The 12624-nt window shown below is 34.0% G+C and overlaps 3 protein-coding genes across 3 annotated transcripts; 1 reads left to right on the top strand and 2 right to left on the bottom strand.

The window, feature by feature from the left end:
- Window positions 1-1098: 1098 nt before the first annotated feature.
- On the bottom strand, window positions 1099-2231 carry LOC119680988 (translin). Its single transcript, XM_038094041.1, has 5 exons — window positions 2056-2231; window positions 1918-2005; window positions 1759-1855; window positions 1582-1697; window positions 1099-1519 (listed from the first exon to the last, which is right to left on the bottom strand). The coding sequence occupies exons 1-5, from the start codon at window positions 2128-2130 to the stop codon at window positions 1194-1196; spliced, it is 702 nt and encodes a 233-aa protein (XP_037949969.1). The 5' UTR covers window positions 2131-2231; the 3' UTR covers window positions 1099-1193.
- A 1687-nt stretch (window positions 2232-3918) lies between these two features.
- On the bottom strand, window positions 3919-5427 carry LOC119675098 (uncharacterized protein K02A2.6-like). The gene has a single exon (XM_038086286.1). It carries the CDS (start codon window positions 5425-5427, stop codon window positions 3919-3921), a length of 1509 nt encoding a protein of 502 aa, XP_037942214.1.
- Window positions 5428-8627: 3200 nt separating this feature from the next.
- LOC119684752 (peflin) lies at window positions 8628-9726 on the top strand. The gene is made up of 4 exons (XM_038098864.1): window positions 8628-8787; window positions 8841-9051; window positions 9283-9426; window positions 9495-9726. Exons 1-4 carry the CDS (start codon window positions 8776-8778, stop codon window positions 9719-9721), a joined length of 594 nt encoding a protein of 197 aa, XP_037954792.1. The 5' UTR covers window positions 8628-8775; the 3' UTR covers window positions 9722-9726.
- Window positions 9727-12624: the final 2898 nt, after the last annotated feature.

Below are 12624 nucleotides of genomic sequence, written 5' to 3' on the forward strand. Positions count from 1 at the left end.
AAATAATTTTACAGCAATTAATACTATTAATTAATTGTATTATCAATTGTTGTAATGTTTGTATAAGAATTCCAGGGCTTCGAACCGGAACCGAACCTAATACCAAAATAAACCAATATTTTTGCAAGAACAAAAACTGGAATCGAACCGATATATTTTTAATCTTTTGAACCGGAACGAAAAAAATTCCGGTTCGAAGGCCTGAAGAATTTATATTCATAAAAAACATTACCGAATTTTAATATTTTGCGGCAATTTATTTTTTTACCATTTAATGTAAAAGAAACTTAACGTTGCAGATTTTACAAAGTAAATCACAGAAAAATTCTTAATTCAGATGTTTATTTTCATTTTCATATTAAATAATTTTTTTTAATTTTTCACATTAAATTTACTATAAAATCGATTGAATTTCGCTAACTCTACATTTAGTTCATATATTTTCCCATTCCATTAAACAGAATTTTGTTGGTGTGCCAGTTCAAATATAAATAAAAAATTATATACATATATATATATGTATATGTACGAGTGATACAATAACAAATATTAAGTTAATAACAAATAAACTTAAATACAGAATAAACAAATAACTTGAAGCATAGTTTTATTCAAGTCGGTTAAGCACATTTCGGACCTGCAGTTGCAACCACATTTGGCTATCCATGCAGAATGGAAGTGCAGCTGTAAACACTTTAAGCTGCCGGTTAAAAAGAGTACATTAACACTTTAGGAGCCACGGTGCAACTAACTGATCAAGCGAAAGAAGGTACGAGATTGTGAAGTCGATCGAATGATTTACTAAAATGCATCGTATTTCTTCTAAATTAAATTTACAATAAGTTGCTACAATTTGGATATTTAATAAGTAATACTAAAAACGGTACAGTGATATATTTTGTAACACTAAAACCATTTAATATGGAACTCTCAATCCCATTTCGCCACTTTTAGCGATTATTTCTGAAATAATACAAACCTTCAGCTCTACTTAAATTTTTTTTTAAATAAGCCGACCTTATACTAAGTTATGTTAGCTTCAGTAATTATTGTCAAACTACTACAATCTTCTTTGTAATTAAAATGTACTTGTTTTTAATTTCAAAGCACTTCAAAAGTTAATATTAAATATATTTGATGAAAAATTGTATAAAACTTATAACAATGTTAATACTTTTTGACGAAAAAAGCCACTAGTCGTTTTTATCCTTTTCTGTGCCATCACCTTCAGCTGTGCTTCGTAAGCCGCGTATGCTGATATCATAAACAACTTCTTCAATTTTCTTAACATCATACTTCAAAGCATCAAAACGTTTGCGTAAGCCATCATTTTTAAGATTCAGAAGTCGGAAACCAGAATTAACATCTGCCAAGAAATGCGAAATATTAAGTGGACGATCATAGTCACCCATGGTCACTGAATTAGTAGCGAAACGTGACAGCTCAGAAGCTAGTTGCAAAATACCATGCAGGTAATCCTCTATATCCAAATGAAACCCTTCAGCATGATTAGTTTTTACTGTTAAATAAAAATGATAAAAATTTATGTTCAGTAATACATCTATACTTGTTAAGACCTACATGATAGCATTTCAGCAACAGTCTCACGTGTCACCAAAAATCCAGCTTCCAAATACACCACTAAGGCAATCAGAAATACACATTTCTGAGTAATATAAGTCCAATGATCAGAATACCTTAAAAATAAAGCGCGATAGTTGCAAAACAAAAACTTAGTAGAAGGCGTCAGTGACTCACCGGTAATATTGACCATTTGGTATCAAGGCAGCAAGTTTTTGGTAGCTTTCTGCACACGCCAAAATTTGCTTACGTGCCTCTGCGCAAGCGTAATCAACTTTATAAAATATATATAAATGAAGAATATTCAATTTCAGAAAATAAATATTAGAAACATACTTTTCTTCAAATCACAGTGGATGATTTGTAGCTGAATTGTTGATTCTTTAGCCAACTGTTCAATTTCACGGACTACGGTACGAATGTTCTAAAAGATTTATGCTACTTTTGATTAATTATAATATATATTTCACATACTTCTCGAATCTCTTGCTCATTATCAATATACTTTTGATAATTAGCAAAAACATCCATATTTACGAAATTCGACATTTTGATTGAAACTAATGCGGCGTCTTCCGTATTTATTTAATATTAAAAGTAATTGCCGCGTTTACAGTGCTATTCAAACAGTGTCAGCTGTTCAGAGTAGTGATGCCAGTAAGTAAAGTTTTTAGCTTAAACATTCATTTAGTGCAATATTTTATTGCTTATACACAAAAATCATCGAATACAATTCAAATAGAAGTTACAACTTGTTCAACGAGAACCATTAATTACAATTAATGTCATATACCCCAATAAATGCGATTCATTGGAATACCAATTACCTTGATTATTGCTGATTTATTACAATAATTATTGTCATTAGAATATATGGTTGTATATTTTCCAAGCTAAAAGTATACTATGAAACAATTAGAAAGCTTTAATTATATTAAAATTTGCCATACTACTACTAATTAGTTGCTATCACATATATAAATAAGAGATATTTTTATCTATAAAATATACAATTGTAAAAAACGAAATCATAAATTCAGTTTATCGTTATTAATCAATTTGAGTTAATTTCATACAACAAAATATGACTCACCATGACTATTAAAATCTATACGTGTTATATAAGTATATAATCCTTCTTTTGATTTTAAGTATTATTACATTATTACATCTTATTTTAGTAATTACACCAATATTTTAATAATTATTTTATTAAAATATTGGGCAGAATATAAAATGTTCAATATATATACATCATACATAATTTATAATTCCACTTATATTCTATAATTCCATATATATTCTATAATGTGCCATATATAACTATATATATTACAAATCTTGTAATTGTTCCAAAAATACAAAAGACAGATACTAAAACATTGTACACTAAAGATGTAGACCGTAGTCCGAAATATCTGTAATAAAAATAATTGTTTATAAAAATTAATAAACAATTAAATTAAAATTCTAAGGTATTAGAAGTCAGCTTCAAACTTCAACTCAATATTATCCATTATGAAATTTAAAATTGATGTGTTATATTACACATAGTAATGCGATTATCTTTATATGGGGTATAATTCTATTTATTCTTAAAAGTCTTTTTGAATTAGCAAAAGAATAGCTAATTATATCGCTTTTGGCTCATGCCACACTGGCGTTAAAATCAGTTTTTGTAACTTCATTTAATTTATTGAAATTGTACCCATACTTTGATGCTATTGAAAGGGTAATGATATCCATACATGCGCATCATTTTTGTTCTGTCATTTTTTGATATATTCTTTTTCACATTTACACGGGGATTTTATTATAATGCAATAATCAAGAATCGAGATAGAGATAGTATATTCTATATATCAAAATAAATGTTAAATTACTTCTAAAAATATTTGATTTTCGTGCGAAAGGAACTCCCACGTAGGAAGCTGCCGATGATGATCTTAGTTAGCCTACCAGACCTTGTCAAAAGCTTTAGAAATATCAAAAGTGATAATTTCAGTCGACTCTCTTCTACTAAGGGCTGTTTGGATATTGCTTTTTTACACACACACATTTAACCATATAGAGTTTATGTATACGAATTTTATATTCTACAGAATTCATTAAGTTTTGCAAGCATAAAAATTAATGCATTTGTTATGTTCTTATATATAACAACATATACTTTATTACTTAAAGTATTATAATAATTTACAATTTAATCTTAATAAATATTATGATTACACCACAGCACGTTTACTCTGCTTTGCACGATTCCGACAACAACTACGCATTTTGTCTTTTTTACTTCTTTCTCTATTTCTTTATGCAGTGTTGCCATTATCGAATATACTACAGTTCCTCCCCCATCAAATAGTCCCGTAACCTTTTTGGCGGTTGCCTCTGCCGGTACGGTCGCGATTTTAATGTTTCATCTCTTTTATCTTTTTCTTCTAATGACCCCTCTACTTGACTATCTGGCAGGATATATTCATTTGATGACTGACCTGCACTTACTTGGTCGTCTTGCTCTTCCGGTTGTGCCACTGAAGTTACTGCTACTGGAGTTATATTGGATTCTAACCTTGTCGGTGTCTCCGAAACTCGCTTATGCAACTGGTCAATATGTCTCGACAATATGTCACTATTTGATTGAATTTTGTAGTTGCGATCTCCTGTTGATTGTATAATCCCTGGCATCCACTTTTCACCTCTTCCAAAATTTCGGTACCAAACACTTTCACCACACTGGAAACTGCGAACTGGTTTTATTTGTTTGGAATACTCATCAGAATTTAGCTGCTTCTGAGTGTTGTGATCACTGGGGTGCAAATGATCTAACAATGTTTTCAACTTCCTTCCCATCAAGATTTCTGCTGGACTCAAATTTGAATTTGCATTAGGAGTTGTACGCAGATGCAAAAGTATATTTGCCAAATTCTTACTGATGTCTGAAGACTGCATTTTCTTAAGGTGATTCTTAATGGTTTGTACAAACCTTTCTGCTTGCCCGTTTGACGATGGATGATACGGTGCCGTACGTATGTGCTTTATACCGCTAAGTTTTAAATATTTCTCAAATTCTTCTGACACAAACGTTCGCCCATTATCGGACACAATGGTATCTGGTATACCATGTGTTGCAAATATTTCTCTCATTAACTCGATTGTTCTAATCGCATTTATTTTACTGGTTATTTTTACCTCTACCCACTTGCTATGAGCATCTACGACGATAAAAAAATTTGTACCCATAAAGGGTCCCGCATAATCAATATGTAACCGTGACCATGGCCTTAGCGTTGCTGGCCATGGTTTACCTGCTGCTACTGGAGGATTCTTTTTGTTACATGCACACTTTTCACAACGTCTGGCTAACATTTCTATATCTTCATCTAAACCAGGCCACCAAAAATAGCTTCGCGCAACTGCTTTCATTGCCGACATGCCTTGATGAACTTCGTGCAACATCTCAAGTATTCTGGGACGTAGTGTTGCTGGTATTATTACCCTGGCTCCCCATAACAAACATTGTGCATTCACTGATAGTTCCTGGATTTTATTCACAAACGGTTTAAACTGGATTGATTTATATGGCAAAACTGTATCTTTCCTTTGGATATGCCACATTACTTTTGATAGTATTGGATCTCTTCTGGTTGCTTGTGCAATTTCTTTCGCAGTGATTAAAAACTGTTCCTCAGCCTCATTGCAGTATAATATTTCAGGTATTTCCGGTATTTGTAGCTTTACATCATTTAAAGGTAACCGGCTCAATGCATCTGCATTCTGGTGATGTTTCCCTTCTCGGAATTTAATCTCGTACTGGTAAGCGCCTAACTTTAACGACCACCTTAACATTCTGGGTGATATATGCTGTGATATTGGTTTTTCTGGATTAAATAATCCCACTAGTGGTTTATGTATGATCAGTCATTATTGTAAATTGTCTACCACTTAAAAATTGATGAAACTTTTGCACACCAAACATAATCGCTAGCGCTTCTTTATCCAACTGTGAATAATTTCGTTCCGCGCCCTGTAATGTTCTGGAGCCAAAAGCAATCGGTGCTTCTCTATCATCCGGCATCTTGTGTGCCAAAACAACTCCAACTCCATACGGTGATGCGTCTCCGCATAATATCAGTGGTAAGTCAGCCGAATAATGCACCAAAAGATTTTTTGATTGTAATAGTTTCTTTGCTCGTTCAAAACTTAATTTCTGTTCTTTACCCCATTTAAAAGGTATCTCTTTTCTTAATAGTCGATACAGCGGTTCCAATAGATCGCCCTTATTTTGTAAAAATCTATCATAAAATGTAATTAACCCAAGAAAAGCTTGTAGCTGCTGTTTATTTATTGGTTCTGGTGCTTGAGCTATTGCCTTCACCTTTTCGTCAGTTGGACGCACTCCTTCTCGGCTTATCTTAAACCCCAAAAATGTTATCTCTTGTACTGCGAAAACACATTTTGATTTTTTAAGCTTCAATCCTGCATCCTGTACACGTTTCAGAGCAGTTCGTGTTCTATCCCACAACTCTTCCAAAGTTGTTCCGCCAATTAGAATGTCATCTAAATAAATAATCACACCATCTATGTTCTTAAGAACTCCTTCCATCACCCGTTGAAATATACCTGGTGCCGTTGAAATTCCAAACGGTAATCTTGTAACTTCAAAAAGTCCGCGATGTGTGTTTAATGTAAGTATCCTTGCTGATTCTTGGTCAACCTTCACCTGTGTATACGCTCGATCTAAATCCAGCTTTGTAAACCACTTACAATTTGCTAATGTTGCTAGCACTTCTGTATTAGTAGGTAATGGATACGTTTCCTTGCAAAGCATTTGATTCACTGTGCACTTATAATCTCCACAAATGCGTATGCTACCATCTGGTTTAATTATAGGTACAACCGGTGTTGCCCACTCACTAAAGGATATTGAACGTAGTGCGCCTTCATCTTCCAACTTCTTTAATGCTGCTTCCACCTTGAGTTTTAGTGCAAACGGCACTTGTCGATATCGAAGAAATTTCGGTTTACTTGAAACTGACATTTGTAACTTCACAGGATTTCCCTTGTAATCTCCAAGATTTCCATCAAAAACTGAACTGAAGTTCATCACTTCTACTGGAATAGTTGATTCTATATTGCATAAATTGCTGGTTATAGTAATTCCCAAATCGTTAAACCAATTTCGACCGATTAGAGCCGGACCTTCACCCGCTGCTACTAACAACTTTTGTTTCTTTGTGACGTTCCCAACCGAGACTGGTACTTCTGCTTCTCCACTCAGTTTAAGATTTTTCTCTGTTCCCCAAGTTCTTAATTGTATTTGACTTGGTTTTAGCGGAATATACGGCATTTTTTCTCTAAATAACTTTTCACTTATTATTGAGTAACTTGCCCCCGAATCTATTTCCATTTGTACCGGTGACTTACTTATCGTAATCACTCTCTTGACCGATGGACTACCTTTAACGAACATTGACCATAAATACTCTGTCTTTTGAGTTTCCTGGTTTGTATCTAAAAGATTTACTCTGTTTGGTCTTCTTCCATTATTTGTTGCTGGCTTTTTGGTTTTTTCTTTTTTTATACAAGCTCTCTCAATATGTCCACGCTTTTTCCAATAATAACATTCCGCGTCTTTAAATTTGCACTGATCTGAATGATGATTTCCTCGACAACGATAACAATTCTGAATATGGTCCACTGGAGCACGATTTGGTTTTACCTTGTTGCTTGAAATTTTATTCAACCCTGGTAGGCTGGCTGACGTTTTAAGTTCCGTCGCATTCTTTTGTGCTGTTTCTGATGCTATAGCTTCCTCCTGCGCTATTTTTAGTGTTAACTGGTCATTCGCCAGGAGCCGCTTTTGTAAATTTTCATCGCGCATGCCACAGACTAGTCTGTCTCGTAACATTTCTTCCAAATCCTTGAAATTGCAGTCTTGGCTCAATTTCCTTAGCGCTGCCAAATATTCAATAATTGATTCGTCCTCTACTTGGTTTCTCCGATAAAATTTAAACCTTTCAATTATTGCATTCGCTGCCGGACAAAAATAGTTGGTCAATAACTTAGTTGCCGCCTCAAATGTGAATGTTTCCTCTACAATATTAATCGGTGTGGCAACCGATTTTAATATTGTGTAGGTTTCCGGCCCACATGACGCTAAAAAGATTGCTTTTTTCTTTTTATCGTCTGTGATTTCATTTGCCATAAAAAAAAACTCCATTTGCTCCCTGTAAGTCTTCCACTTCCCCGACGCAACGTCAAATTGATCCAATACCCCAAAACTCCTCGCCATCCTTTAATTTTTATCCTCGTCGCCAACTTTGTTATGTTCTTATATATAACAACATATACTTTATTACTTAAAGTATTATAATAATTTACAATTTAATCTTAATAAATATTATGATTACACCACTGCACGTTTACTCTGCTTTGCACGATTCCGACAACAACTACGCATTTTGTCTTTTTTACTTCTTTCTCTATTTCTTTATGCAGTGTTGCCATTATCGAATATACTACAGCATTAAAATTACTGAAATGTACATAGGCCTTCACAACTCAAGTATTGTTGCGTATTAGTAATAATAGGCCGTGTGCGAGTTCGAGCTAATTGATGGTTACTTCAGGGAAATAGTAAATGTTGGTATTTACCAGAATTTTGAGTAGGGTAAATTAGATAAAAATTAGGTAAATTAGGTTGGTAACTTAAGCGTGAAAATTTTATAAGATGTTTAGTAAATAAATTTGAAAACTTTTAACCAAAAATAATAAATAAGTGCAATAAATACATATTTACATACGTCCCTAGGAAAGTTCAATTTACTTTACCTCAATTTACTCGAACTCGCACAAGGCCGTAATCGTTATATAAAAGTAAATAATATCTAAGTTTCAAAAACTAATTATCAAAATTTTTGATTTCGTGCTAATATAAGAAAACTTATTTCATAATGTGATGAAATTATGTCCTCCCTTAATTTATATAGAAACATGCGACACGTAAACTTCCGAATTATGCGAACAAACCAAATATCGCAGAGAACAGAACTAAATATTTCTGTGCACTTCCAACACTACGATTTACTTCGTTTGACAGCTGGTTTGACTTTAATACTGAAGGTGATTGGTGTTTGCGGAAGTTTCCAGGCATTTTTTAATTGTTTGCACTAATTAAATTCCAAGAAAATTAATATGTCATATGGCGTAAGTTAATTTCACTCTAAATAAAAGATATAAGTAAAATTGTTCTATTTTAGGGTGGATATAATCCCTATCAACAACAAGGCTACGCCCCACCTCCTGGTGCGTATCCACCACAAAATGCGCAAGTGTCGCCACAGGCGCAACAGTGGTTTTCTATGGTTGATCGCGATCGTTCAGGCAAAATTAATTCAGCTGAACTTCAAGCCGCTCTAGTGAATGGACGTGGAGAAAATTTTTCCGATAATGCATGCAAATTGATGATCAGTAAGTATTAATTAAGCTTTAATGCCTTAAATGGTGTGGTAGATTAAAAATTAATCTATCTACCACATGATAAAGTGATTCATATTTGTTAATGCTAATTATATTAACTGTTTATAAGTTATGTTAATTACGTTTGCATAAAGAAATTGTTTCTATACTTAAGTTTTGTTTTATTGCATACGACTTATCTTTGTTATTTACTTTTAATGTGAACACTACAAATTTTTATAGGCATGTTTGATTCCGATGCTAGCGGCACAATCGACATTTTCGAATTCGAGAAACTCTATAATTATATAAATCAGTGGCTAACAACATTCAAAACCTATGATCGAGATGGATCTGGACATATTGACTCAAACGAACTAACGCAAGGTTTGGATTTTTTACACATTTTTATAAAAAATATTTGCTTAAAAATTCATTATTCTCTTCCCTTGTAGCTTTTTCACAAATGGGCTTTCGTTTTTCTCAAGAGTTTATAGATTTCTTAGTTAAGAAGTGTGATCCAGCAACCCATAAGGAAGTCTCAGTCGATCAGTTTATAGTACTTTGTGTACAAGTCCAACGCTTCACTGAGGCATTCAGACAGCGCGATACTCAACAAAATGGTACAATTACTATTGGATTCGAAGATTTTCTTACAGTCGCAATCGGTTGCTCCTATTAAGCAAAGAAAACTGACAGACTACGTGTCGAATAACGGAAACTATTTCAATCTCTTGAAGAATAAACTAAATTTTTACACATACATTCACACTTTTATATGTCAAATGTAATTCCGTATTTTGCAAAGCATTTTTTATGACAAACACTCTTATTATTTGTATTATTACACATTTGTATTATGAAAAATATCTGTAAGAAAGTTTTTCAATGATTGGCGAAATAAAAATCTCAATTGGATATTTATTAAATATTTTCAAAATTATATTTTTGCTTTTAAATTCTACTAATGAATTCACACCAATAGTACAAAAAAAATTTAATTTTCAGTATGTAATTTTATGCAAATATATTCATTATAAATGTTAAAAAATCGAAATCAAATAAAATTTTTATTACTCATGTAATCTATTAAAAATAATAGAGCACAAGATGTTCGATTTGGGCGAATAGGAAGAATAAACAAATTTATTACTCATGTAATCTATTTAAAATAATTAAGCACAAGATGTTCGATTTTTGTGAATAGGAAGAATAAACAACTTTAATACTTAAATTAATCACTTTATATCTATTTCACTTTGTTGGTTTATATATTGAAGTAGTTAATCTGATGTGTGCTTAAGTCCAGTTCCTGGCAGTTGGTTTCTGTAGATTTGCATTTTGATATACGTACTGATATGGTACGTATATCATAAATAATCTGGCCTTATCCTTAACTGATAGTGAGATTAGGTTAGGTTAAGCTTGAAGTGACGGTTTTGCGTTTAGAGCCCACTTGAGCTTAATTTATGGCCCGTTGTCATACCACGTGTTTGCGTTGTTCATATGCAGACGAAAAAAATTCCTAATTAACACACATTGTCAACCTATGAGCAACGCAGCAATGGCAAGATTTCCCCATACAAACAAAAGTGAACCAACCTGACAGCTCTGTCAGATCAGTGAGAACAGCGCGAGTGAAGAGTGTTAAGTATGAATGACCAGGTTGAGAAATTTTTTCAAGAAGAGGGTGAAAGTTGGTCACCCAAAGAGGTATACCGAGTGTCGATAAACTGTTACCTTTCTCTCAAGAACAACCGGATCTTTATTTTTTACAAATGGAGGTGGAATTTAGAAACGCCGGCATAGTAAGGGACGGAACAAAATTTGATCACGTGGTGGCAGGGGTAGAACCAAAGTACTTGGGGTGCATAGCCGATATAATTCGAGACCCACCTGCAACATTAAAGTACGAGACAATAAAAAAACGGTTAATGAATGAATTCACTGAATCCTAACATAAAAGGCTGCGCAAATTAATAACAGAGTTGAAGCTGGGCGATATGAAGCCAACACAACTGTTAAAAAAGATGGAAGAAATGGCCGGCAACTCAATGGGAGATGACGTTATAAAATCGTTATGACTGCAGAGATTGCCAACGGCATTTAGATCGATAGTAGCAACTGTAGAAGGTGACAGTGAGCCAAAGTCGCGGATAAAATAGTCGAGGTTCAAGATATAGGAACGGTGTATGCAGTACAACATAGCCCAGACGAATTAGTCGAGATGAAGAATGAAATAAAAGAGCTTAAAACGATGGTAAAAGATCTGGTCATTCAAGTAAACAAAAGAGAAAGAAGTAGTGATAAAAATGCGGTAGAGAAAGTTCACCAAGTGCACAAAGAAGTGATATCTATTTTTATCACCGACGTTTTAAGGAAAAGTCCACAAAATGTGTACAACCATATCAGTTCAGGAAACTGCGAAATTTAGAGGAAAACTAAATTCCACTTCATCCCCGACGGCGGATGAAGTGGCAAAAGGTCAAACATGCCGTCTATTCTTCAAAGATAAAGATGCAAATTTAAGCTACCTTATAGACACCGGAGCTGAAGTTTCAATATTACCAAAAAAAAATGCAAACCGTCAATGCAATCGCCAAGCAGTACTGCCTATATGCGGCGAACGGAACGAAAATTCGTACGGACGGAACAAAATTAATGCGTCAATTTAGGGATGCGTAGAAAGTTCCAGTGGGAGTTCCTAATTGCAGACGTGAATCATCCAAATTGGAGCAAATTTCCTTAACAATTTTAGCCTAATAGTAGACCTTAAAAATAAAAGAATTTGCGACGGCATCACAGGCCTCCAGATAGGGGGTACAAAGAAGAAGGCGTACTGCATAACACTAAGTACTGTTGACGCAGCTAGTCCAGTACACAACGTACTACAGGATTTTAAAGAAATAACTGAACCAGTTACGTTAAATAAAATAGTACGGAAAGTGTCATTGGTCCAACATCAAATTGTCGCAAGAGGACAACCAGTATTTGCAAGACCCCGGCGATTAAATCCGGGGAAATACGAAATAGCGAAGAAGGAATTCGAATTTATGATAAAACACGGAATTTGCAGACCAAGTGACAGTAACTGGGCAAGCCCATTACATTTAGCAGCGAAGAAGTATGGTAAATGGCGACCGTGTGGAGACTACAGAAAACTCAATTCCATAACACTGCCTGATCGATACCCAATTCCCCATCTACACGACTTCACCCGCATATTACACAATAAAAAAATGTTTTCAACTATCGACCTAGAAAAAGCGCACAACCAAATTCCAATCGCGGAAGAAGATAAGCCTTAGACAGCAATAATAATCCCATTCGGTTATATGAATTTAACGTAATGACTTTTGGTTTATGCAATGCCGCACAAACGTTTCAAAGATTTATGAATGAATAAATGTTAAAAAACCTAGATTACGTAGTAACGTACATAGACGACATTTGCGTGGCATCAGCTGATGAGGTAGAGCATGAGAGACACTTAAGAGAGGTGTTCAAGCGATTACGGGACCATGACCTTAAAATCGATTTGGGTAAATGTGCATTCTTCAAGAAAGAGGTTACCTTCCTAGGGCA

The sequence above is a fragment of the Teleopsis dalmanni genome, chromosome 2 (genome assembly GCF_002237135.1).
Source record: "Teleopsis dalmanni isolate 2A chromosome 2, ASM223713v2, whole genome shotgun sequence".
In the NCBI taxonomy this organism is placed as follows: Eukaryota; Metazoa; Arthropoda; class Insecta; order Diptera; family Diopsidae; genus Teleopsis; species Teleopsis dalmanni.

What these genes read in the sequence shown, in the direction of transcription:
- LOC119684752 (XM_038098864.1), top strand. An exon ending in TGCATGCAAATTGATGATCA is followed by an intron (nt 9,052 to 9,282) that starts GTAAGTATTAAT and finishes AAATTTTTATAG; the next exon opens with GCATGTTTGATTCCGATGCT. An exon ending in CTCAAACGAACTAACGCAAG is followed by an intron (nt 9,427 to 9,494) that starts GTTTGGATTTTT and finishes CTTCCCTTGTAG; the next exon opens with CTTTTTCACAAATGGGCTTT.
- LOC119680988 (XM_038094041.1), bottom strand. Translation starts at nt 2,130, where the DNA reads ATGTCGAATTTCGTAAATATGGATGTTTTTGCTAATTATCAAAAGTAT. An exon ending in CCACTGTGATTTGAAGAAAA is followed by an intron (nt 1,856 to 1,917) that starts GTATGTTTCTAA and finishes TATTTTATAAAG; the next exon opens with TTGATTACGCTTGCGCAGAG. An exon ending in CCAAATGGTCAATATTACCG is followed by an intron (nt 1,698 to 1,758) that starts GTGAGTCACTGA and finishes TTTATTTTTAAG; the next exon opens with GTATTCTGATCATTGGACTT.
- LOC119675098 (XM_038086286.1), bottom strand. Translation starts at nt 5,427, where the DNA reads ATGTTAAGGTGGTCGTTAAAGTTAGGCGCTTACCAGTACGAGATTAAA.